Here is a 26,266-nt window from a genome sequence, read left to right on the forward strand (position 1 = left end):
TGTCTACAGTGGCCAGGTAATAGGTGGTTCTAGTCAGAGGAACAGGCAGTTAAGTGTACAATGTTCAATTCTGAACAAAGATTAAATTTGTTCTCCGATAAATCAGAACGCACTTCAGGATTTGACAAAACAACAGTAATCATGTTCAAGTTACTATAGCAGGGGTCAGCAACATATGGCTCTTTCTGCAGGAGCCATAAAGTCAATTTTTTTTCAGGCGCTGTTACAGGAGCGCACACGGTGAGCACTGTACGGCTCTCACGAAATTATATTTTTTAAAATGTGGCATTTATGGCTCTCGCGGCCAAAAAGGTTGCCGACCCCTGTACTATAGAATAAGGACTGGTGATCAAAGAAAACATGCCCTGCTACCCTAAAAAAAACCTCATTGTCAACCAGAAGGGAATAAATTGGGAAGGTTTCCAGAAATGGTCCCTGAACTAAACTTTGGTACTTCAATAAAGAAATGACTTTGGTCTCAAGAGAAAAACTGTAAGGAATAAAGGGTAAACAGATGCCACAGTTATAAAAATTATAGAAATTAAGGAGATATTCTCGCTCTCCTTCTTGCCTGTACAAATGACATGAAAGAAAATCTAGTTTAAACTAGGTTTGACAGTTTCTGGTAAGCAAAGTAGGCTACACCAAGAAGGTACCCCATTTCAGAAAAGGCAGACAATACTTAAAATTGATTTGAGTGTTTTAAACAAGTTCCTTTTAGGGTTTCTACTACTCTTCAGCTATACATAATCAGTGACTACTACATACCACAAGATGTACTGAACTAGGGTAAAATCCCTTGCCCCTCTGATTTTGTTCCATTTGGTACCTTCTATCTCACCAGGTTTCTGTTCTATGTTAGAGGATAATAAAGATGCATAAATATGCTGCATTAAGGACAAGAAGGTCTATTTGACATTCTTCCAAGCTCACCTTCTCTTGTTCTACCAACTGCTGCAGATTTGCCTTGTACTGAGGGGTTTTCATGTAGGCCAGGAACTGCAGGTACTGAACCTTAAAAGATTCTACAAAGAAAGATACAAAGTATATTTCATTAAAGCAATTAATAAACAGGAAGCATTCACTAAGTAAGAATCTACTGCAGTACACAAATTCCTCACATTTTAGTATAAATTATTCTTTTCAAATGGGACAAAACAGGCATAAACAGTTCAAGTGACCTGACTACTCTCACTTTAAGTCAGTGGCAAAGCTTGGAAAAAAATCTAAATTCCCTGATTCTAAATACAATGGATTACAACCAAATACTGTCTTCAGGTCTAGTGCTTCTTAATCTTGGCTGGATCTAATGTGGATCCAAATGGCAATTGGAAATTAATATACTAGAGAAGTTCAAAGTCCTTAACTTGTAATCATTTAATTTTAAATTCCTCTTGCTAGTTCTAAGAAACGAAGCTTGATAAGTCTCACCATTAACAACTCCTAGCCAAGTAAAATAATCATGACTGATATACACCAAATTACTTCAAGACTGGGCACTTCTCCAATGAAGAGGCTTTAGTTCCTGGTAAAGTAGATATTCCATTCTTATTAATACACCACAAACACTGATACTATATCAAATAAAATAGTACTCCAAATTCAGAGACATGGTACAGGGGAAAAAAAAAGATACAAGGATCATGTGACAAGTGGGAGAAAGTAAAAGAATAAAGATATTTCATTTCATTCCTCTGCAATAAAGGGTTAGCACATCCATAAAGTCTCCCGTATGCGTTATAGAGTCTCTCAGCTTAATAACTGTTGTCACAAGGTCATTTATGAGACTCACATGCAATGCAGGAAATACATCTCACATGATCAATAACGATCTGAGCACATCTATTTATAGAAGCCAAGGCAAAAAGAGCAAACGTTTTTGCTTTCTTCCTAATATTTGGGGACATTCCATGCAACTTTTTCAAAAGGTGCCTTCCCCCATGCCAGTATGCACTCCTATTAACTGACCCTTTCAGTAGGGTTCTGGAATTTTATTTAGTTATCTACTTCTCCCCACAGCCTTGGCCATCTTTAACACCCCTGCTCTAAGTGATTAATTCAAATCTTGACTCCCCTCCACCCTCTCTAAATTCTGTGAGAGTTTGTGAGTGCCTCCATATTTTTTTGTAAGAACAATTTTTCTCCTTCACTTTTTCATTAAATCTTTTCTACTCCTTCCATGTGAACTGGAATGACCTCCAGGAATTGATGAAGAATAAAAGGAGCAAAACCAGGGGCAGCTGGGTAGCTCAGTGGAGTGAGAGTCAGGCCTAGAGACAGGAGGTCCTAGGTTCAAACCCGGCCTCAGCCACTTCCCAGCTGTGTGACCCTGGGCAAGTCACTTGACCTCCATTGCCCACCCTTACCAATCTTCCACCTAGAAGACAATACACCGAAGTACAAGGGTTTAAAAAAAAAAAAAAGGAGCAAAACCAGGAGAACATTATACACAGAGATTGACATACTGTGGTAAAATCGAATGCAATAGACTTCTGGACTAGGAGCAATGCAATGACCCAGGACAATTCTGAGAGATACTACAGGAGTGGAAATACAGAAGAAAAACAACTGTTTGAACACATGGGTTGATGCAGACATGTATGGATGGGATGTAGACTCTTAATAACCACCCTAGAACAATTATCAATAATATGGAAATAGGTCTCAATAGATGACACATGAAGAAACCAGTGGAAATGAGTGTGGCTACGGGGGTGGGGGGAAGAGAGCAAGAACATGAATCATTCATGTAACCATGGGAAAAATTTCCCTAAAAAATAAATAAATAAATTTTAGGAATCTTAAGTATTCTAAAACTGGATTCTCTAATGAATGGTCTAAATATGTCTTTATTCATTCTTGGAATATCTTTGTGTACCTCATGGAGTAAAATTTCTGATAATCTGGAATAATGTAAACATTCTCTTCTAATCAACTGATATAAAAATTCTTCACAGAATTCAAATTACGATCCCTATTTTTCCTATTATGCTTCAATAAAAAATATCAAATCAATGTAAACAGAAGTATTATGAGGCCATGGAAGAAAATACACTGTTTCCAACCAATTCCACTCCAATATTCTCATGACTTTCTCTTTCTAATTGGCTCCATCATTTCATCTAAGTCCTTAACACTCATCTGCCCCCTAACTTTCTGGGGGGAACGGTTGCAGGTGGCAGATTTCCCCTTTCCCGAGCCTAGATGTTCATGAGGAAAAATACTCCAAATGAATGCAGTCTCTTAAAACACCAAATAAATCCAGATTATACCCCTTGTTAGGTCAGATATACTCCCTTTCTGGCAGCAGAGAACTCTTTTCTAGATCTCTACCCTTTCATTTTTCACTTGACTCATCCAGTTTCCTGTAGCCCCTCTTTTTGCAAAGAGGGCTACGTGACAGAAATAAATTGATGTCCAAAATAACATCATCCATTTCTAACACCAGCCCTGCTGTGATGATCATATTTTCCATGAGCTCTGCCATGTAATCTTGGGAAGGAACTCTCCTTTACCTTTCTGGCTAGTTTTGCTTACATTATTCTCTTTTTTTAATTATTTATTTTAGGGAAATAATCTCAAGCATTACAAGGGTTAATGAAGATAACAGTGCATCAGTAATTCTGTTCAGTAGGCTCCACCCTTCTCATGAATTATGTGGAGAATGAGCATACTAAAATCAACAAAACATTTTTCTGACCTATGAAACATTAGTTTTCTTCCATGCGGAAACATTTTGGAAGAGAAAGAGCCAACAAGTAGACTAAAGTAGCAATTAGAGCATTTCTCTTGGGGGGCAGCTGGGTAGCTCAGTGGAATGAGAGCCAGGCCTAGAGATGGGAGGTCCTAAATTCAAATCTGACCTCAGCCACTTCCCAGCTGTGTGTCCCTGAGCAAGTCACTTGACCCCCATTGCCTAGCCCTTAACACTCTTCTGCCTTGGAGCCAATACACAGTATTGACTCCAAGACGGAAGGTAAAGGTTTAAAAAAAAAAATTAGAGCATTTCTCATAGTGCTACTTAATGTCCAAATGAAACTATATCTTTGAAACGATGAGACTGACTAGCACCAATGTATTACCTTTCATGAAAGAAGTACCTGATATCCATGCTGATGAAAGAAAAGAAAACTCAAAAAGCTCTGTGGAAGACATTACAAGAGACTATATTCCAAGTATAGGGAAGGACACTTAAAAGTACAAATTGAGGCAGGGATATAACAGAAGGCCAGATTTTTAATTTGTTTAGGCCAATGTTTCCTCTAATCCTTAGCACCTGTGACACTCTATAACAGATGGGAGCTGGTATATTATCTAAAGAAAATTAAGAGTAGATGACTATCAAATTACATTAGTCTACAATCATAATAAACATGCTCTGAGGACATTGGTGAACTGAAAACAAGGTTCTGGTTCTGGTTCCTAATCCTTTAAACCTGAAGACACCTTCAACTCAAAAGTAGGAATCCTAGGAAATCTAATTCGCCCCAACATTGGGAGGTGATAGAAAAAAACTTATTACATCTGTAAACAAAAGGGACATTACCTAAAAGCTTCTGGAGTGCAGGCGGAGTTGGTGTTGCCAATAGCTGATTGGAGGAATGCCGTTGTACTTTAGGAGGTAGTTGGTAATATGGACTATGAGGTGACTTGTATGCATCTAAAGAGAGAGAACAAACAACATGTTCCATAACTGAAAAACTAACTGGAGAAGTCACAATCCTTGCTGAATTTTAATGTGTGGGAATCTTTTTGTTGCTTGTTTTTTGGATGGACCAATTCTCTATCTTGGAAATGTGAAGGTGAATTCTACTCAATGCATCCAAATAAACGATCTTAAACTGACCTTTTTCAACTTGTTTATACTACAATGTTATATAAAAATATCATATAATTGGGGGAGGAAGGAAGAGGGAAGGTGACTGTAAATGGGCCAAAGTGAGAATCATGATGGACAAGATAGACTGATAAACTATCAGATTTTGATTTACACAATAATAGCAATGAAATATTCTGCAGGGTGCAATGAAAAAAAGGCCTAGATGGTGCTCTACCTACCAGAAATACTAGTTTGTGACCACTATTCTCTTTTCCCAACTTCTTTGAAGAACTAGAGTTAACTGGGGAGAGGAGGGAAAAGAAATCTTTTAAATAAACTAGTTTGCACCTTATAATTCTTGCAAGTTTCTAGGAGTTGCCAAAACTGATAAACATCATGTACACTATTTCCATGATTATAAATCAACTTCACAAGTGGTAGAAACTAAGAACATTTTACAGGTGAAAAAACTTGGCAGTATGGTTAAATGGTTATGAATTCTCAGGTTCAGATTTCCTTAGACATACAATATACTAGGAGGACTATAAAGATAAAATAAACATCTTGTGGGTTCTTTCTCTCTCTGATTCTCTTCTCTCATATTCTCCTTTCTCTGTCTGCCCTTTCCCTTTTCCCCCTCCCTTCTCCATCAGCTGAAGGGAGGAGAGGGATAATAATTTCATTGTTTCAAGGAGATAAAGATAAAGATAAATAAGTAAACCCTAACCAAGCAGATAAGCAAAAGTTAGGCAATTATATAGTTTATGAACTGTTCCAGACACTGAGAAAGAAAATGAGTGGTTCAGGTTCCCAGAGCCAGCATCTATCAACAGAACATATACATAGCTTGTTTTTTTTTTTTCTGAATACACTGTTTCAGATACGTATATTTACTGAAAAAACTTTTTAACCTCAAGGGGACATGCTTGTAGTGGAAATGAAAACATGAAAGCAAAAATAAGGTTGCCCTTCTCCTCTTCCCTGACCATCCCATTTCCCCCTAAAAAAAAAAAAAAAAAAAAAAAAAAAAAAAAAAAAAAACAACTTTCCTTGGTTGTGTGGTTGTTGAAAATGAAGTCAAAATATTAGTATTCAAGAGACAAGGACTAGGCAATGCTGATGACCCCAAGGCTCTTACCCTGAGGAGAGGATGCAGCTGCCTGGGACACAGTCTGAGCATGCAGAAGATCCAAGGCAGTTGGAGTCTTCTTGGGTTTCCGTTCAGGGTTTGCAGCACTCATTTTCTTGGGACGTCCACGTTTTCTTCCTGCCATCTTCCTTCCTTTCTTATTTAATTTCTTTTTTCGAGGCTTGGAAGGAGATGGCTTCTTAAGAGCAGCCGATCCATTTTTATCTTCTTCAGCACCAGAATCCTAAAGAAAAGGGGGGGGGCCCCCGAAAAGAAGAAATCAGGTTCCCCAAAGCAAGAGGGGTAGGAGTGGGTCAGAATCAATTGACAATATATAACAAAAGACAAAGTGTCACTTTAATCACCAACTTCACTTCTTGCTTTCTTGCCAAATGTGATTTTTCTTCTCTAAGTCCAAAATAAGGTTCATCAAGTAGTATTTGTTATTCATCAAATATCTAGGTACCTGGTATGGCATACAATGGGCATACTGTCAAAAATGTTTATTGACTTGAGCCTTCTCTGCATGTTACTGTCCTCTTTAGTGATATGAAAGGAATGGGAAAGAGGATGATGATCATGAAGATGATGAGCAGCTGACTTTCTATAGTAAATTTAAAGGTTTACAAAGCAATTTATAACTATTATTTGATAATCAAAATAATTCTTTGGGGTAAAAGTTATTATTAGCCTCATTTTCTAAAAAGCCAACTAAGGCTGAACAAAGTAATAACTTGCAACGGGGTACAATAATGAGGTCATATTTAAAACCAACGTTCCTGATTCTTGGTGTGGTGTGCTAACCATGAAGTTAGGCTATCCCTTTGCCTGAAGACACTTCCAGCTTTAATATACCACAGCTGTAATTAACCTGGAGACACTATGAAATAAGACTTTTACTCAAGGACAGATGAAAAACAACCAGGTAGTTTGGAACATGCAATCTGTACCTTTAATTGTATCTTCTTTAAATTATTGAAGAGTGGCAAGTAGGATTCAGGGACAGACAAATATTTACCATTCGAGGTTCCAAGGCAACAGCTCCCTTGTTTTCTTGGACCTTTGTCGGGGTTGTTGTGTTACTTTTGCTTTCTCTTTGTTGCCTGCGTCGGGCTGCCTCCTGCTCCTCCTAGGACAGAATGTCATAGATTTCATTGTCAAGTGTCAGTTCTCATATTCATAAAGAGTCATAACCTGAACACACAACCACTCAAAACTGAGCCTAAAATCTCAGACATGCAAATAGTCAAGATCTACACACACACACACAGGCATTCTCTCTTTGAATATCAACCATTTGACTAAATATTTTTAGCTCAAATGCATAGGAACCTGAATTTCAAAATCAAATTTGTATTCAATGTTTGTTTTGGGTGCGGACTACAATTTCATGTTTGGGGCACCGTGAGAACTGTTTCACAGGGGCAGGTAGTAACACAGTGAATACAGTACTAGTCCTGGATTTGAGAGGACCTGGATTCTAGCCTAAATACTTCCTACCTATGTGACCCTGGGCAAGCCTCTTAATACCAAATAGCTAGCCCATACCACTCTTCTGTATTAAAATTGATACTAATACAGAAGGTAAGTTTTTTTAAATAAAAGAGAGAAAGAAAAGAATTGTCTCAAACTTATCAGTAACCAAGAAGGTTGCCTGGGCCACTGTGAATAACTTGCCCTTGGTCATACAATGACCAATAATCTTTTAAATGAGGTTTCTGGAGTAGAGAAGAAATATGGCCCAATAATGCTTTAAGTAGATAACAAGGATGCAGGGGAGGGGATCTTAACAGGTAGAGAAGAGGAAAGAATAGGAAAATTGTAAACCACCACTTTGAAGCCAGCATCAGACAATGTAGGTAGAGAGCCAGGGCTGGAGATGGTAGGTTCTGAGTTCAAATCTGACCTCAGATACTTCTAACTAAGTGACTCTGGGCAAGTCCCTTAACCCCAGTTGTCTAGTCTTTCTGGTTCTTCTGCCTTAGAACTGATACTTAAAATTCTAAGACAGAAGGTAAGGACAAAAAAAAAAAAAAAGTTAGTTGCACTGAATTGCATTGAATACAATGGCTTATCATTGGCTGATGAGTCACAGATTTCAATTTCCTGTCTTGGTCTTTTTCCCTGTCCTAGCACCAGCTCCACCTTACTCTGAAGGTACCTCATAGTCAGGATATCCAAATTAGAAATCATTATCTTTCCCCTCAATCCCACTCCTCTTCCAAAGTTCCTCATTTCTGTAGAAGGCCTCACCATCCTTCTAGTCCGCCAAATTTACAACCTTGACAGGTCATTCTAAGACAGATTCTAAGAGGTTTTAGAAAAAAGTTTTTATCTTCAAGAAATACATTAAATACATTAGCAAAAAATTAAATTAAAAAATATCGAACTGAAGATATCCTTTATGACAACAAATAGTGACCCCCAACCCTGTGCTTTCACTATTTTCTAAAGGAAACCACTTCAAATTGTAGATATTTGCATAAAAACATAAACTATTATTATACTTTGATGCTAAAATGTAAGAGAAAGCACACCATATAAAAAAACTTACCCTGAGTTTTGGATTTTTGAGACTAGAAAAATAGTTTTCAAGCTGAAAAGAGAGGGGGAAAATGTTAATTTTTAAGTGTTTATTTCTAGAGATACCTCAAATCAGCATTTGCCTACTACTTCTTCAGTGTTAAGGACTGTGATAAGCTTTTTAGACCAAGACACCAACCTCAACTGAAATAAAAGTCTTCTTTGATTACAAATTCCCACCCTTAGCTAGAAGTAATTTCTTTCTCTTCCAACATCTCATAAATACATACATAGTGACCACAACTATATGTTATTACTTTGTTTTCTCTGAAATTAATATACATGTCTAATATTATACACTAGACTACAAAGTCCTTAAAGACTCAGGATTACTATTCTTCATTGTACATACAAAGTACTTTTAAAATTGTACATTAAATGTAACTGAAGTCTCACCTTTCCAATAGAAAAAGACCTGGTATTTAAAGTAGGTCAAAGGAAAACACTAAGAGTAGGGTAAAAGTGAAGAATGGGGAGAAACATAGACAACTTTAGAGATTCAATAACAATAAATTTGCCACTTAACACTGATATATAGTGACAAGATGGAACAAAGAAAAAAGGAGGGAAAAGCAAGCAGGGAATTCGTTAGTATTTAGAAGAGAATGGCTGCTAATAATTCCAGGCCATTTCTGACATGAGATTAATATATCTGTTTTGTGACAGATGGCCTCATATTCCTACAAAGCCAATAGGAGAATGTTAAAATGACAATGGAACAGGTATAGTCTAGGTGGGAATGAGAGAGATTACCCTGAAATCAAGAATGCAAAAATGAGGGAAGAGACCAAATGAGCCACTAACAAGTCTCAGTGGTGATACTTACTATGGTTCGATCAATAGTATGCAGGTAGTAAGAAACTGGCTTGCCAGTCCATGAAACTGACCCTTTCAGTGGTGATAGTTCCACAACTCTCATTATAGTGCCAATATCTAAAGACAAAAGAAGTTGATTAGTTATGATCAGTTCAGGAGCCAGAGCTGAGCCCTTGACAATGGTGCCCCCTACTTTCAGCACCCACCCAACCAAGGGAAAGAAAGAAAGGAGAGTACAGTCCAATCAAGTTTTCCAGAGCTTGGCTGCCATTTTTCCTCTGTGGAGTTCCATATAAAGGAATAATGGCAAGCCTTTTAGAGGAGGACTAGGCCCCACCCCCAGACCATGCCAGCCCCCTCCCTCTCCCTTTGCCTTACAAGGCGGAGGAAGCACTCCCATTAAATTGCTGGGTGGAGGGGTGGGTGAAGTGAGGAATGTCCTTAGCAAGTGTAGAGAGGGGGAGGGGTGGGCCTGAGCATTCTGCTCCCCTCCAGCTCTGCAGCCTGTGAGCTGGTCACCTTACCCCTTGTGTGCTACCATTGGCTTTGGGCAGAGGGGTGGGAGATGTGAAAAATGTCATCAGGCACAGTGGAGATGGGGAAGGGAGCAGCTCCGCCCAAGTCCCTCTATCTTTCTAGTAATAAACTGGGGGGGTTGGGGGTGCGGCAGCACATGCCCACAGAGAGTACTCTGCATGCCATCTTTGACACCCATGCCATAGGTTTGCCATCACTGGTATAAAGGAAGACAAGGATAAAGGACTTATTGAGATAAAAACCCAACCTTCTTCTAAGTTTCCCAAGGTTCATGAGAGAAGAGCTGCTTTGCTCTGCAGAGTTGAACCTGGCAGTACCCACAATGACATGTAATATGGCTAATTTCTCTGACATGAGTTTAGTTTTACTCTATAGAGTCTGCAATGCTTACATTTGTCTGATCCTGACTTACAAAATGGATACATCCTTCTTTATATTGTATCTAAAAGAATGCCATGAACCACACTGGCTTTATTCTTCAAAGGGAAAGTACATGTGAATTAAATATAGTTAAATACATTTTAAAAAACAGGTCTGAGTCAATAAGCAATGCATGCAGATATCTGTTTTTTACTTAACCATAATTCCTGGATTATAAAATTCAGTCTGGTAAAAGATTTTACAAAAATTCATTGTTTAAAATTTCTCCTTTGAAAAGCAATATTAATAGAATATTTTAAAAACACAGTTAAACTTGCTTGTATTAATAATATTTTGGGGAGGCAGCTGGGTAGCTCAGTGGACTGAAAGCCAGGCCTAAAGACGAGAGGTCCTAGGTTCAAATCTGGCCTTAGACACTTCCTAGCTGTGTGACCCTGGGCAAGTCACTTGACTCCCATTACCTAGCCCTTACCACTCTTCTGCCTTGGAGCCAATACACAATATTAACTCCAAGATGGAAGTTAAGGGTTTTAAAAATATATAATAATAACAATAATAATAATATTTTTGCTAGAGTTCTTCCTTAAAGGTTTATAACCTAAATACAAAAACAACAAACCTATATAAAGTTTCACTATCAAAAAAAGATATACTGAAAAGTATTTCTTAATGACAAAATTAATAGCTAGCATATAAATAGTGCTTGAATATTTACAAAATGTTTTACAAAATACCTTATTCTATCCCTCTAAAACCTAAGCATAGGTGCTACTATTAGGCCTATTTACAGATGAGGAAATCAAGAGATTAAATGACTTGCCCCAGTTCACATACCTAAGAAATGCCAGAAGCCAAATTTGAATTCAGGTCTTCCTGACTCTAGGTCAGATCCTCTTCCTCTATCTACTGTGCTGTTTAGCTGTTTCAAACCAACTCCCTCAAATGGATTATAGAGGTCTATAATTATATGTAATAAAAGCTTAATACTCTTACCACTCAAGTTTCTACTGTTTATTCTAAAGTTTAGAGGTGCAAAAGGTTTGGAGGAAACGATTCTGCCACCTGAAACATAAAGATAAAACGTTACCATTATCACATCACAAAATACAGTGGGGATGACAGAGTTGGAAAAAGAAAAAACAGGATTATTGACTAAAGAAAACAATTAATGAGATGTGAGGCAGCAAAACCTAAAAAACCTATTTCTAAAAAAAGTTGCACAAAAACTTCAATCACTGATTTCAAAGTCAAACCTCTACCACCACATTCTCCTTTCTTAACTGGTAAGCAGGAATCCCTTGCACTGAATCCATACAAGACTGGATCAGGAAAAACCTGAAAAACTCATACTAAGGACAGAAGCATGAGACTCCCAGTCCTAGTTGGGACCACAAAAAGCCATGGACACATTTGATAAAAGTTGTCAAAGTAGTTTGGCAAATTCATCTTCTGATGCCTCTTACTGCAAGATATAACAGAAGTGTGTTTGGGGATCTCAGGTTATATGCCAAATCTGCCAGCTGTCATACAGATATGGAGTCAGAACTAGAGTGGAAATGAACTAACCCAGAGCTAGCCATGCTATAGGGAAACAGAGTAAAGGGCATGTCTCCCATGAAGAACCATTTTCTACCAACAGAAAGAAAAACATATCCAAGGATTTTACTGATAAATTGTATACATTTAATGTAGATATTAAAGGTGGCATCACTGACTTTTCTTTGGTTCTCACAGATATAAAATAAAAAACTAGGATAGTAAAATGGAGAAATAGCCATGATAGCTTTTATAGATTTAAAAAGCTATGTGGCTTTTGCTACAAAACAAATGTTAGAAAAGTCTGGTATTGGGAACTGGATGGATGGAGAGTGTGGAAATGAGCTGGGGCATCTAATATACTGGGTTTAATTTTATTACAGAAACTCCTTAAAGAGTAGCAAACAAAAGCCTCATGCTCCTGAAAATCCAACTCCTCTTGGTTAAGGTGTAAGAACCTAGCTTGAGTAAAGAATACATAGAGTAGGAAGAAAAGAGAACATATACAGCCAAAGCAGGGCTTCTCCATTTTCATATACTGTATTATTTCCCCTCTTACTTAAGAAGAAGAAGGAAGACAAAAACTCAACAGAATTTAATTTATATTATACAAAAAGAAAATTTAGGCCAAGTGTCAACTGAATTCCCAAACACACCTATCTCCAAAAGAAATTTACACCTCATGTCTGTATACTCTACATGGGTACAAAGAGAAATGGCAGCCCCTAGTGCTAATCAGCTTAGAATTCCCAGATTTCTCTCACACATGTGAGCAAAAAGAGATGGAGAAGAAGTGATCAACAGTACTCTAAAGCTCTTTACTGTTCAACTGCTCTGCAGAGTTCCAATGAAAATCAATTTAAAAACAAAAACCCTTTGCCCACTCTGACTGTGGACAGAAACAGGGAAGGGATGGCAATGTGATTTTAACGGCATAAGAAACTCCCCCTGCCAGTCTACCAAAGTAAATCAGCAACTGCTCTGCAGCTCTCAAGCTCAGGGGTTCTAGGGGCACCATGTAAGGATGTTTAAGGGGCAGGATTTGAATATGGGTCTTTCCAACTCTCTATGCACTACCTTGACTATAATAACTGTTAGAATACATACATTTCCCACCTTGCACAACTCCTGAGAAGTAGGAGAATGAGAAATGGAAACAGGGAAGAAATTGTGCATATTTAATCTCACAATGTTCTCTCATATGCACTGAATATACATGAGGGAGTCTACCCCACATTTCACAGTAGATGAAGGGTAATAATTTGCCCTCTGTGATTTGATGACCCTTCTTCAACCCCAGAAGGGGGATTCAAAAGCCTCCCTTACAGGAACATCTTTAGGCAAAGTCTATGCCTTCACTGGTCCAGGACTGGGTAGGATGAGGAATTCTCAAGTATAGTAGGGTTGTCTTATTTTCGGTTTTACTTTCCCTGATCAACTCAAAGTGCTGGTGCCAAAAGTCCACTTATAGCAACAGTCTGCCCCTGGCAGTGATCACTTCTCCTTCCACTTTTCTTTTTTTTTTTCTTTCTTTTTTTTAAGGGTTTTTTTTTTTTTTTTTGTGGAGGTGAGAGAAGTCACCAAGCCTAAGTGCAAGAAGGGAATGAGAGAGCACAAATATAAGGGGGAGGGGGGTAAGGACAGCAAGGCAGCTCATTGGCAGAGATCCATGACTGGAGAAGGGAGATCCCTTGATTTAAATGTGGACTCAGACACTTCCTAGCTATCTGACCTTGGACAAGTCATTTAACCGCAATTGCCTAGCCCTTACTTTTCGACTGAATCAGAAGCAATACCTAGCATCTATTTGAATACAGAAGGCAAGGATTTTTTAAAAGGCTCCAAACAACAATAGAGCTCCTGTATTCCTTACCATACAAAAAACAGCCCCATGTTGCCCCAACCTGGGACCTAATCTGAGTTGATTTGGAGAAAAAAAGTATGCATGTGTGGAAGGGAGTGCACCAAGGGGGAGAGCAGAGAGAGAATGACGGTCAAAGAAAGGGCCTTACCTTCCTTCATATTAGCAAATCGCTCCTTCAGTTGGTGATCCACCTCAGGACCAAAGGCAAAATTATTCACAAAAATAACACTGCAAGACAATACTTCAGTTAGAAGAATAAAAAAAGTTAAATTCTCCCTAAAAGCCCCTAGAATGTCCAATATTCATTCCTATAAACAATTCCTATGAACACCTAAAAAAGGAAACACAAAAAATGTTTTGAGACTAGAATTTAGTATGGTGCCTGCTCCCCAATTCAGGCATTTTCATATTGCTAGTCCAGCTTCCTAAACACTGGCAAGTAAAAGCTGCTGATGAGATGGAGAGTAGGATCAGAATCTAATTCCTCCAAATGTGGGTGACCATCATATAGTAAACATTTCAAACAACACTGCCAATCCTGACTAAGGCTCCCAGAAGTATCACACAAGACTCTTCCAAAAGGTAATCTATATACTAAACTGTCACCAATTTAATGGGTAATATTTTCAAATTATAAACAAACCAGCTTCTTTACCATTAAACAAGGAAAAGGTTACATATATGATTAATAAGATTAACTCAGTCTATCATTAATTGTTCAAAAATAATTTCAACAGGGGAGGCTAGATGGCTCAGTAGATAGAGAGCCAGGCCTGGAGATGGGAGGTCCTGGGTTCAAATTTGATCTCAGGCACTTCCTAGCTCTGTGACCCTGAGCAAGTTACTTAATTCCCACTGCCTAACCCTTACCTCTCTTCTGCTTTGGAACCAACCCTTAATATCAACTTTAAGACAGAAGGGTTTAAAAACATTAAAAAAGTAATTTCAACAATATATACAGATCAAAGAAAGATTTACAAGGGAGAAATGAGAATAGCACTACCAACAAGTGAAAAGGTGGACCATACTCTAATCATAAACCCCATGTAAGCTTCAGATAGCTGGGGGTATGCAAAGGAAATGTTATTTTGAAGGATGCAAAAGGGAAATGGCATTAAAAAAAAAAAAACCCTTACCATCCATCTTAGAAATCCATATTGTGCATTGGTTCCAAGGCAGAAGAGCAGTAAGAGCTAAGCAATGGAGGTTTGGAGGTTAAGTGACTTGCCCAGAGTCACACAACAGCTAGAAAATGTTTGAGGCTAGATTTGAACCCAGGACCCCCCATTCTAGGCCTGGCTCTCAATACACTGAGTCACCTAGCTGGCCCCCAAAAATATTTTTATGTGTATAGCCTTTTCCAAATCCTTATAAATTTGCATTTAGAGCTTAAAATACTTCAGAACAAAGTATCTTTTCAGGCCTGGAATACTATACCAAAAGATGCACTCTCACTGACACCAATGAACCAACCCTCTACCCCCCCGCACCCCCCCCCCGCATGTATCTAACAAGCTATAATTTCTGGAGTCACTTCTTTCATATACCGATGTTATTTCTGGAAATTCTGATAAGAAAGACCAGTTCCCCACACCAAACCCAAGGTATCAATCACCAGGATCATGAGCTGTGATGAGCAAACAGAACAATAATAAAGAACTGGAGAAAGGGAAGGAAAGAAAATTAAGTCGGCAGAGAACAAAGAGAGAACTGTTCTGTAGATCGGGCATAGTAAACGACAGAGCCAAAAACACCCGTCTTCCCACCCCCTTCATGTGACAAATGCAAAGAAGAGGCAGGACAAGAAATGGTCATATTTTAAAACAGTAATGAAGGCCAGCAATGACATCAGGATGATGGATGATTTGGAAAGGACACACAATATCTAACAGCATTTCCAAAGGGGAATTATCCTATGGGAATATTGTGAATTGCAAACTATAAAAATTCAGCCCATCCAGTGGTCTCTTTGGTTAATTACCAAATGGCTTTTCCCAGAGCACACCTTCTCACTTAACTCGATCCTGCAGGACTCTCAGGGCCAGATTCTGCCCTCTGCCAACTACTCAGCATCCATTCTGTGGCTTGGTCTTATCACAGGATTATGGCATGGCTGGCATGGTAGAGGAGCTTGAGAAGTCAAGGTATTAAAGGTGCTGGGAACCTGAAAGCCAGGAGATATCTTCAGGAACAAGTATTGAAGGGGGGCTGCTGTATACAGGCAGACTCTAAAAACCCCACATTTCCTTGTCTGTGAGTGATAAGAGTAAAAATATGCTCATCCTTTGAATGAAACAAGAGGATATCGGCTCACAGAATTAAGCTGATGACCACTGTCAAAGGTAATCTTAAATAGCTGAAACCAAGTCCCTTTTCAGGACTACTAGTTTTTGACTGGTAAGCTGTTATATTTTGGTTTTGTCATGTGGCAGGGTGAAGGGAGCTCATTGGGTGCACACCACAAAGGAAGACCTGACCCAGAACTCCAGAGCTGATGTAACAAGCTGTTTTCATGGAAAGCATTAGCCATGTACAAAACAGAGGACTACTCCCCAACATAGTATAACAAGCAAAACAGAGAGCGCTGTAAGCAAGACTACATTGAATACTAGATTGAATACAATCTAGATGGCAACAGAGTCACAAAGCAATCAGGCAATATCAGTAGCTTTTGTACACCTTATTCCAGTTGCCCTGGTAGATTTCCCTCAGGCTTTTCAAGCCCTGTAGATGACAGTGACATATAAAAACCAAAGGTCCAAATTATAATAAGGACTGGCAATACCATTAAAGTCACTCTCTACCAAAGGAAAAAAAAATGTCTTCAAAACACTGAACTATTAACAAAGAGTATCCAACACCTAACAGTAGCTATAGCTATTGGTGAAAACTAGCAAAAACATCTCTGGTTTAAAAAGTGCATAGCTGCTAGACAACTAGGGCATAACTTAATAAAGCTTAGATTCAGATTAGGTATGGTTGCCAAAGAATTGCCTGTGCTCCCTGAATTCTGTCTGGAGCTCTATTTGCTCTGCTCTCTGCTCAATAGTAAGCAGATTAAAAGCATTTGGCCAAAGCAAGAAAGCAGGCCACAGTATGTGTGTGAGAGAGAGAGAGAGAGAGAGAGAGAGAGAGAGAGAGAGAGAGAGAGAGAGAGGTGCACAAAAGGGATGGGAGCCACTTTAAAAGGTCTGGGAATGATGAGCATCTTTCATTGAGAAGAACCAGTGGCCTGCAGCAAGAGTTAGCTAGTCCATCCAACTCCTACCCTTTTACAATAAGTATGTACTTGGAATGACACCTCTCATAGGATGACATTCTGTTTTTTTTGCTTTGTTTTTGTTTTGTTTTTAATTTTTAAACCCTTAACTTCTGTGTATTGACTTATAGGTGGAAGATTGGTAAGGGTAGGCAATGGGGATCAAGTGACTTGCCCAGGGTCACACAGCTGGGAAGTGTCTGAGGCCGGATTTGAACCTAGGACCTCCTGTCTCTAGGCCTGGCTCTCAATCCACTGAGCTACCCAGCTGCCCCCATGAAATTCTGTTTTGAAGGATAACTTCAAATCAAAACTGAAAAGATATACTTTATCCTGATAATGAAATTCCCTGCCAATGACAGAAGCAGACAGGAGGGAAGGCATTCACATTCCAGAAAAAAAAAGTTTTAAAAAACAAAAGGTCAAGGTCTCCCTCCACTCAAAAAACTATAAAAATACATTCATTTGTTTAGTGTTTAAAGTCCGCTACTACATTATTCAACACTGTCTTGAGGAAGCAGGGCAAAAATCATTTCTAGGTGACAAAACTAGGGTCACTAAAAAGTAGCTGGACCATGATTCTCCAACACAGCCAAGTGGTCAAAGCCAGGAGGGAAAGAAGCATCCTGATACCCAGTGCAAGAATCTATTCATTACACTGTCTCTATATATGAGACAGATTTTTGATATGGGCTTAACCCACAAAAACAAATTAAGGGAGACAAAGAAACAACATGATTTGTCCAAACAGAAAAATAAGAAGAAAAAGAACTTCATGCCAAGAAATAAATCTAACTGATATTTTTCCTTGGGAAATATTCATAGACTTGAGACCAAGGATTTCTAAACACACCTTAATAGTTTCAAACATCTTCCATTTCTTCAAATGAGAAATAAGAAAATGAGTATTTCTATGTCCTGAGAATTTGTTTTCATTGACTATAATTTTGCTAAATAAACCTAATTCCTGTAAATAATGCCCACCTTCACAGATTTCCCAAATTTGCTGATACTAAAGACTATACCTATAAAGATTCAGGAAGACACTAGAATAAATTATGTATCAATACCCTAATAATGCTACAGTATTGATTAATCACCACAACACTGAGAGCATATAAAATGTCACCACTTCTTTGCTGTGTCTTTTCATGTTTTCTTCCATCTCATCATATGCATTTTTAGTAACCGTAGTTTTAATAACTACCTTGTTAATTTGAATGGATACAGAATCTAGTTCTCAGATAAGTGAAAATGTAAACAATGTTTCAGTGTCAAGTAGGCTGAAATCTACTGAGAACTCTTTAGTCTCAGACTTGGGTGCCAAGATTATTTCATATTATAGAATAATTTGGTAGACAGGCATAGGCCAATAAATGTGATACAAACTAATAAATATTTTGACTGATATTAATAAAACATTCTTAAAAACATGGTAAATGTATAAATTTGTTTTCATTGATTATACATATTTTATTACAGGAGGTTTTTTTCCTATTATAAAAGGTGGGATGGAGAGAAGTGGATTTTTTGTTCATGACTTCTTTAAGGATAAAGTTATTTTTAAAATACAGGCTAATATGCTCATGTGGCAGAATACAAAAGATTATTAAATGAAAATTACCTTAAATCATTTTTTACAATGGTTCTCAAAGTGTGATTCAAGGGGTCTGTAGGGATGAAACTTTTTTCATAATACAAAGTTGTTTCAATTTCTAACTCTTGTAAATATCATCAGATATAATCAACATAAACAAAAGCTCCTTTGAGTCCTCACTAACTTTGAAGAGTACAAAGTACCATAAAGTTTGAGAATGCTAATCTAGGCAATGTCCAAATAGTAAAGCTGGCAAGGCAAGAGTGAGATTCAAGTCCAAATCATGTGCCTTTAAACACAGTGCCTTCAGTTGCACCACAATGACTCAAAATAAAATGTCCATGAGAAAATCCAATTCAATGAAAAATGCAAAAACACACTTAAGGAAAAATTTTGGCAAAAAGCCACACACTAAAAGCAAAGGAAAGAAAAGCCCAGGGTCCAGGTGAGATTTTCCCATACAAACATGAAACAGAAAGTAGTGTTATTAAAAAGCTACCAAAACACTGGAGGATTAAGACATGCAATCATGGAACATGAGTTAGTTGCTTAAAGTATAGTTAGAGTCACCAATTGGTTGCTGGGGACATTGCAAACCAAAGAGAGTTAACCAAGCTTGTCCTTAAAAACCCATCATTCCCAACAAGAGGTGCCTCTGGCATTGGCCCCACAGCCCCACAATCTAACTCTCCAATGTGTTTACTTTATAGAGATTCTATGGTCTATTAAAAAAAAAGAAAAGAAAAGAAAAAGGGGGGGGGGGGTTTGAGAGGAGCAAGTAAAACAAAATTCCCAAAGAAATAATAAAAATGATCAAGAGAACGGAATAAAATGCTGACTATAAAGGAAAAATAATAGTTACTTTAAAAGCAACTGAAGCTAAGGGTAAAGGATAAGGCAGATTCTGAATTGTTGTTCCCCTCTGTGGCAGAAATCTTCACAAAAATGGATTTAAATGGACAAGTGAGATTTAGGTAAAATTAGAAAAATAACTTCCCTACTGGGAGTGTGATTGAATAATGAAACAAAATGCTGAAGAGTTGCTCTTGGAGAGCTTTTAACTGTATAAACCTGGATGGCTATCTCCTCAGGTTCTGCACAAGGATACAGGAAACAACTTCATGACTATTTGAAGTTATTTAAAATAATTCAATGCAATTAAATTCATCATTAATGCACAGGAGGTTACAAGGGCAATCTTAACCCTCTAGAAGATTCCACTCTAGTTTTTAAAAAAGGATACTAGTTATTCCTAGCAAGAAAAATCAATGATATGATTTAGTCAGCAACAGGAGTAAAAGGACTTACTCCAGGGGGTGAATTTCTACCAAGTCTCCAACCCTCACCCCACATGAAGAGACTCTCCCATAGTTGATGAGGAGCACTCATCCATCAAGTAAGAGACTTCTCAAAAGCACCACCAGCTCTCCATCCCTACCCCCAAAAGAATGTGATATTCTCCTAATTCACCTTTGAAATGGCATGGGTAAAAAGATGTGTACTCAAGAAATCTAGTTCTTCAACTATCATAAAAGGAATTTTCTAATAAGAATACTAAAGTATAATAAACAGAAATAACTATTTCCACCCAAAGCAAGCGCCCAATGAGAGTATATACCAACAAGGTTTCTTAAGTAGCTGAGAGATTTAAATTATTTTCAAAACTGGTCATACCTTGTGTTTGCAATTCTTTCCCGCCATTCTTCTGAAAGGAAGTCACCTCTTTCCAGCTAAAGGGAAAAGGAAGAAAAAGATTATTATCCAATATTGAGGCTACATATCCTCACTCAAACCAAAAATAATTAAAGTCTAATTAAACCATTTAAATGAAATATGCTCCATGAGGGGTAGGTATATCCACAGGGCATTTACAAATCTTCTTGTGTTCAAAGAAAAACAAAGTCAAAATTTAAGGACTATAATAAAACATAAAAGGAAATACTAAGTGTAGCAAAGTTCAAATAATCCCTTCGTTGAAACCCTTCCCAAAGAGTCATTGATCTTGATGCCCATGCACACATATCATGTGGAAGCACATTTAAAATTCCATCTATAGAAAAACTAAAAATTTTAAGATATATTATTTCCCTATAAAGTCCTTTCAGATTGTTGGGAAAAGCCTACTGGAAAGCTGCTGATAGGTTAGGAGAAAAAACCTTTCATGAGGTGATAACCAAATCTTTCTTCACATTATTGCCTCTTCTCCATCACACCAGTAAAGACTGGTTGGAACCCACTTTACTCCATAAGAAAGGAGTAAACTGAATCCTGGATTGAACAGAATATTCCAGGAAGAATGGAATATTGATTTAGTTGCTTAATTCTGGCATGTTAAAATATCTATTTCTTATTCAAGAGTTCGATAGATGTTTCCTGAAATTGTCATAGACTTCTTGAGAGTCATGAGGAACAATATCAGTTTAGATATCTCCTATCAAGCTAAAAATGGCTTTGATATGGATTAATGATGAATATAATTGTCTCTGACAGCCTTGGCCCTAAATACCCAAATACAGTTTTAGCAGTTTGGGGTTTAGCTGAGTTTTGATAAGCTGACTCTCATTAATGTTTAGCCAGTAATGGTAAAAATGGTTAATTCACAAAAACTCTTCCAAAAAAAAAAAAATCAAGACCGCTGTAGGAATGTCCAATAAAAAGAACCTCAGAAGCAGCATAAAGTAACCCAGAGTGAAAAATACAGTAGAGAACAATATACAAAAAAAAAAAAAAAAGATAATGTAAGTCTAAAAATAAGACTATGAACATCTGTAAGGAACAATTTTGATTCCAGAGAACTATAAGAAAATAGTTTTCCACTCTTAGCAAAAAGGTAAGACTATTGGGGGAGGAGGGGGATTGCTTGTGCTAACAAATGTGGTGACTTTGCTGGTTAGTTTTCCACTTATGATTATAAGGTACTCCAGGGCAATTAACTATAGTATAAAAAATAAGACAACAAAAAAAATCTGTTTTCAATCCAAAGACAGCTTTGCCCTGGATCTTTCCCATTAACAGTACATGAGCAGTCATTTTGCTATTTGACAGTATATTATTGCCCTAAATACACGCATGTGCGCGCGCGCACGCGCACAAACACACACACACACACACACACACACCCCCTACCCAAGCCGAAATACTTGGCACAACAACAACAAAATGTGATTCTGCCTGGAAAAGTACACAGTTATTTTTAGAGCCCTGTTCAATTTAAAAATAACTAGCAGCAAAGGCAAGAATCCAAGCCTCCAAAACGTGGCATCTTGTCAAAGCCACAGGGGATGTTTGGAGGGCTTTTCAAATATCAGAACACATGATGTTTCCCGCTAAAATTATATATTCAAAATAAGTAAGGAGAAAAATGCATTCTTTATATTCTCTTCTAGGAAATGCTTAACTTAATTAATTAATTAACTTAATTAAGAAAATGTCTTAGCAATTGAAAGTCTAAAGTTAAGTGATGAATGATCATTTTAATAAAAGAAATGGATTATCACCCCTATTAACAGAGCCAGACTCAAATACCATTTGTTATAAACATGCAGTTGAGGTATAACTGTGAAATTACCAGCAGGTTCCTCACATCAAAGTTTACATTTCAAATGATGAATCTGGAGAGTACAAGGATGCCAATATATTCTTTAAAAAAAAAAAAAAAAAAAACAACTCTTTACTATCTCTCTTAGAATTGATCCCAAGTATCAGTTCTAAGGCAGAAGAGTGGCTGCCCCCAAGGCCAATATAATCTTTTTTTTTTTTTTTTTAAGATATGAAAACTCTTACCTTCCATCTTAGAACAAACCAGTACTATAGTTCTAAGGCAGAAGAGTGATATGGGCAAGGTTACAGCAGTTAAATGACTTGCTCAGGGTCATCCAGCTAGGAAATTCAGAGACCAAACATACATTATCCTACGGAAGTTGGATTTTTTAAGTCCAGGAATTGGTGCTTGTTTTTAAAGAGTTTTCCTTTTACCAAAAGCGAAGTGAAGTAATTCAGCTATCGTGCTAAGGCAGGCTCTTTTCTAAATCTTTAGTAATGTACCTGACATCAGATTATATTTGGGGTCAGGGGAGGTGCATGGGAGCAGTTAGGTGTGTATAAAGAGCCAGGTCAGGAGATATAAAGTATTCTGCCTTGAAAACAATATGTAATTATTGATTCTAAGTTGGAAGGTTAGGGTTTTTTAAAAAAAAAAAAAAGGACAAAGGATATGTATGCATTTATTCCATCCATCATGTAGCTGCCTATGAAGTCATATAATCAAGGATTTCAACCCAGGGATCAAAAACAACATTTTACCTGATCAGCATAACTCCTTAATTTTTTTCAGGGAGCAAAGGGTCATCTTGGTCACCCTGGCAAGCAATCACTAACATTGCATGTTTTAGAAAACAAGCCCAGAGATTAAAGGTTCAGATCCTCCAATTACAGCTACAAACGTCATGACATGTTATCATCCTGTATCCAATACTCCCCAGAAGGGATGTATTTCCCCCACTGACTTATCATATCTAATAACAACTTATCATATCTAAAAATAGTAGCTAATATTTATTTATTCAATACTTTTAGATTTGCAAATATATAATTTGAGGATTTCAAAACACTTTAACAACCCTTTCAGTATTTAATAAATATTATCATATCTAAAAAACTTGAAGGCAGTTCTTATATTATCCCAATATTTTTAATAGATGAAGAAGACAAACAGGTGAAAGTGACTTGCCCAGAGAACACAAAGCTAGTAACTCTCTGAGGACAGATTTGAAGTCAGGTCTTCCTGACTTCAGGTCTGGAGCTCTCCAAACACTATACCAGAAACAAGAGAACAGACTGGCCCAGTTTTATAATCTCTTACTATCTTCCAAAGTAAGTGGGAGATCAATAAGGCACCTCTCCCTTGAGGATACCAAGAATCCAGCTTGATATTTTAACAGAAAAAAATTGAGGCCATTCCAGTGAGAGTTCCCTCTTTTCCCCTTTCTCATCTCCTATCACACAGGCGCCTTCAGTCACATTCTCCTCCTTCACCCTTATTACATACGATGATGTGATCTTACTCCTTAAAAAGCTAAAAAGCCAAACCCTCTCCCTATTCATGTGATCTACTAGCCCAGTGGTTCCCAAACTTTTTTGGCCTACCGTCCCCTTTCCAGATTAATTTTATTTACTTATTATTACTTAGAAAAAATATTACTTAGCCCCCTGGAAATTAATTCTTTTTAAAATTTTAATAGCAATTAATAGGAAAGCTAAATGCATCTGTGTCCATCACCAATCCCCTGGATCAGTGCAGCACCCACCAGGGGACTGTAGCGCCCACTTTGGGAATCACTGTACTAGCCTGTCACCTTATGTTCCATCTTCCCTACTCCATTTATTTTTCAATCTATCCATATCTACTGGTTTATTTCCTACTTCTATGAACATGACCATGTCTCTCCCTTGTTCTCAAAAAACCCTCACTTGATCCACTTCAACTTCCACAGGATGATAGCTAACTAATGTCCAATTTTTCTTCTGTGCTTCATGGCTTAATAAATAGATTGATCTGACTTATTCAAACTATCAATATAAGATTACACAAAGAAAGCTCTAATACTCACAGGCTTAGAGGTTACTAGGCTACTTTGTAGACAGGGAGGTACATTATGGGATATAATGTGAGCTTCCAATGAACACCCTAAATAAAGAAACATTTAAGTGGATTCTCAAAGAGTTGCCCTAGAAACATTGAGAATAGGGCTCTAGAGGATATTTACAGTTGAGAGACTATGAAATACCATCTGTCTGTGTTAATTGCAATGCTTAAATTTTAAGCTAGAAAGGCTGTTATTACTTACACTCAAAAGAATCACCAAACTCAGGCTGTTTTGAGAATACTGTGAAACAATCCCTACTTTTTCCTCCTATATAGAAGTAGCTCTAAAAAGGTATCAGACCATTGAAAAAAAGAGGCAGAACATGTAGAATCTAAATAATAATCATTATAATAATCTATATCTAAATAAAGTACATTGAGTCTTTCACGTGAGAATAGCATTCTGGCTCCAGAATTTAGCACAATGCTCTGAATACATGAGAACCTAACCAAAAAAAAAAAAAAAAAGTGTCCCAAAACAATTAAAAAAAAGTTACTCTAATATCCAAAAGCTTAGTAATGATTAGAAGTGGGGGCAGTTGGGTGGCTCAGTGGATTGAGAGCCAGGTTTAGAGACAGGAGGGCCTACGTTCAAATCTGGCCTCAGAAACTTCCTAGCTTGTCTTGGGCAAGTCATTTAACTGCCCCATTGCCTAGCCCTTACTACTCTTCTGCCTTGGAACCAATATACAGTATTGATTCAAAACAGAAGGTAAGAGTTATTTTTTTTAAAAAAGCTTAGAAGTAATCTATAATTGCAGGCAGCTAACTAGGTGGCACAATGGATAATGCACTGTGCCTAAAGTCATGAAGACCTGTGTTCAAATCTGACCTCATACCCTCACTAGCTATGTGATACTGGGGAAATCACCCTCTGTTTTTCTCATCCACCAAGGAAGAAAATAGCAAACTATTCCAGTATCTTTTCCAAGAAAATCCCATACAGAATCAGGAAAAGTCAGACACAAATGAATGAATGAACAATCATCAGTCCATTACTTTCATTTATAGAGGAAGGAACTAAGACTTAAAGAAAATTGAATGAACTTGCCAAAGTCCCACAGCTAGTACAATACTGGTTGGACAATGTTTTATATTCTGATTCTAAGGATCTGGGAATACTGGCTGGAACCTGTCTGGGATTAGATATGAAAACTAGAAAAGAACCCGAAACTTGAAATGCTTGCTATACAGCATATTTATACTGCTACCTCTACTTTATCATGCCTTCCCATAGGAGCTCCTCCCTATTGCCACAAGACACATAAAGACACTTTCCCCTAGACAATTAAAGCGTTTTTGTAATAGCAATCAAGAATTTGAAATTGATGTAAGCCCTGGAAGACTACAACTCCCATGACTCCCTTCTACAACTTCCTCTGACAACTCCCACTTCCTTTGTGGGAGGTGTCGGAGAAAGTATAAAAGAGAAAGTTTGGCAACTTTTCTCTCCACCCTGGAAGCTTAGCTCTCTATGCTGGAAGCTCTGCTCTTTACCCTGGAGGCTCTCTCTACCCTGGAGCTCTCTCTTCTCAAAGCTCTCAAAAGCTAGCTCTCTACCCTAAGACCCTGATCTCTCTTGGCGCCTTTTCCCCTTTCTTCCTACCTCCTAGTTTTCCCTAGACCTTCCTTTTCCTAACCTAAATAAAACCTAGCTATTCAAAACCCTAAAGTTGCTCTCTGATCATTCATTTGAGCCCCTGAAGCTCTTTGGTCAATTTCCCCTGCTGGGGCTGGGGACCATTACCTCCCTCTCTCCTTTCTCCCATTCCTCCTACCTTCCTCCCTTCACCCCCTCACAATGAAAAACCAGCAGTATAACATTTAGAAAACACTAGGTAGCAGACATCAGTTTTTATACTCCCCTTTCCTGAAGGTTAACTCAGAAAGGATAGAGAGCCCACAAGCATTCTGAACAGGTGTCTCAAGAGCAGATGATCCTGGAACAAGCCAACAGGTGGCATAATCCTCAAAGATAAAGCAAACAATCTATGATTGACTTCTCAAGTTTCTATTTCCCAAGGAGTGCCTAAGGCAAGCCATGCTAACTGATGGGTAATACTGACAAACCAGAAGGAGGTGGGCAGACATTTCCCGGAGA

At 37.8% G+C, this 26,266-nt stretch overlaps 1 protein-coding gene across 1 annotated transcript in view; it reads right to left on the minus strand.

Moving 5' to 3' along the window:
* The window catches only part of DOT1L (DOT1 like histone lysine methyltransferase), a 135,075-nt gene that overhangs the window by 28,140 nt on the left and 80,669 nt on the right, over positions 1-26,266 (minus strand). Inside the window, exons 8-16 of the mRNA XM_044672031.1 lie at positions 20,196-20,251; positions 13,814-13,893; positions 11,259-11,327; positions 9,358-9,464; positions 8,503-8,544; positions 6,967-7,077; positions 5,958-6,192; positions 4,547-4,660; positions 934-1,025 (exon numbers count right to left, since the gene is read on the minus strand). Coding sequence (XP_044527966.1) covers positions 934-1,025; positions 4,547-4,660; positions 5,958-6,192; positions 6,967-7,077; positions 8,503-8,544; positions 9,358-9,464; positions 11,259-11,327; positions 13,814-13,893; positions 20,196-20,251 — 906 coding nt within the window. The remainder of the gene's footprint in view (positions 1-933; positions 1,026-4,546; positions 4,661-5,957; positions 6,193-6,966; positions 7,078-8,502; positions 8,545-9,357; positions 9,465-11,258; positions 11,328-13,813; positions 13,894-20,195; positions 20,252-26,266) is intronic.

This window comes from Gracilinanus agilis, chromosome 1, assembly GCF_016433145.1.
Source record: "Gracilinanus agilis isolate LMUSP501 chromosome 1, AgileGrace, whole genome shotgun sequence".
NCBI lineage: Eukaryota > Metazoa > Chordata > Mammalia > Didelphimorphia > Didelphidae > Gracilinanus > Gracilinanus agilis.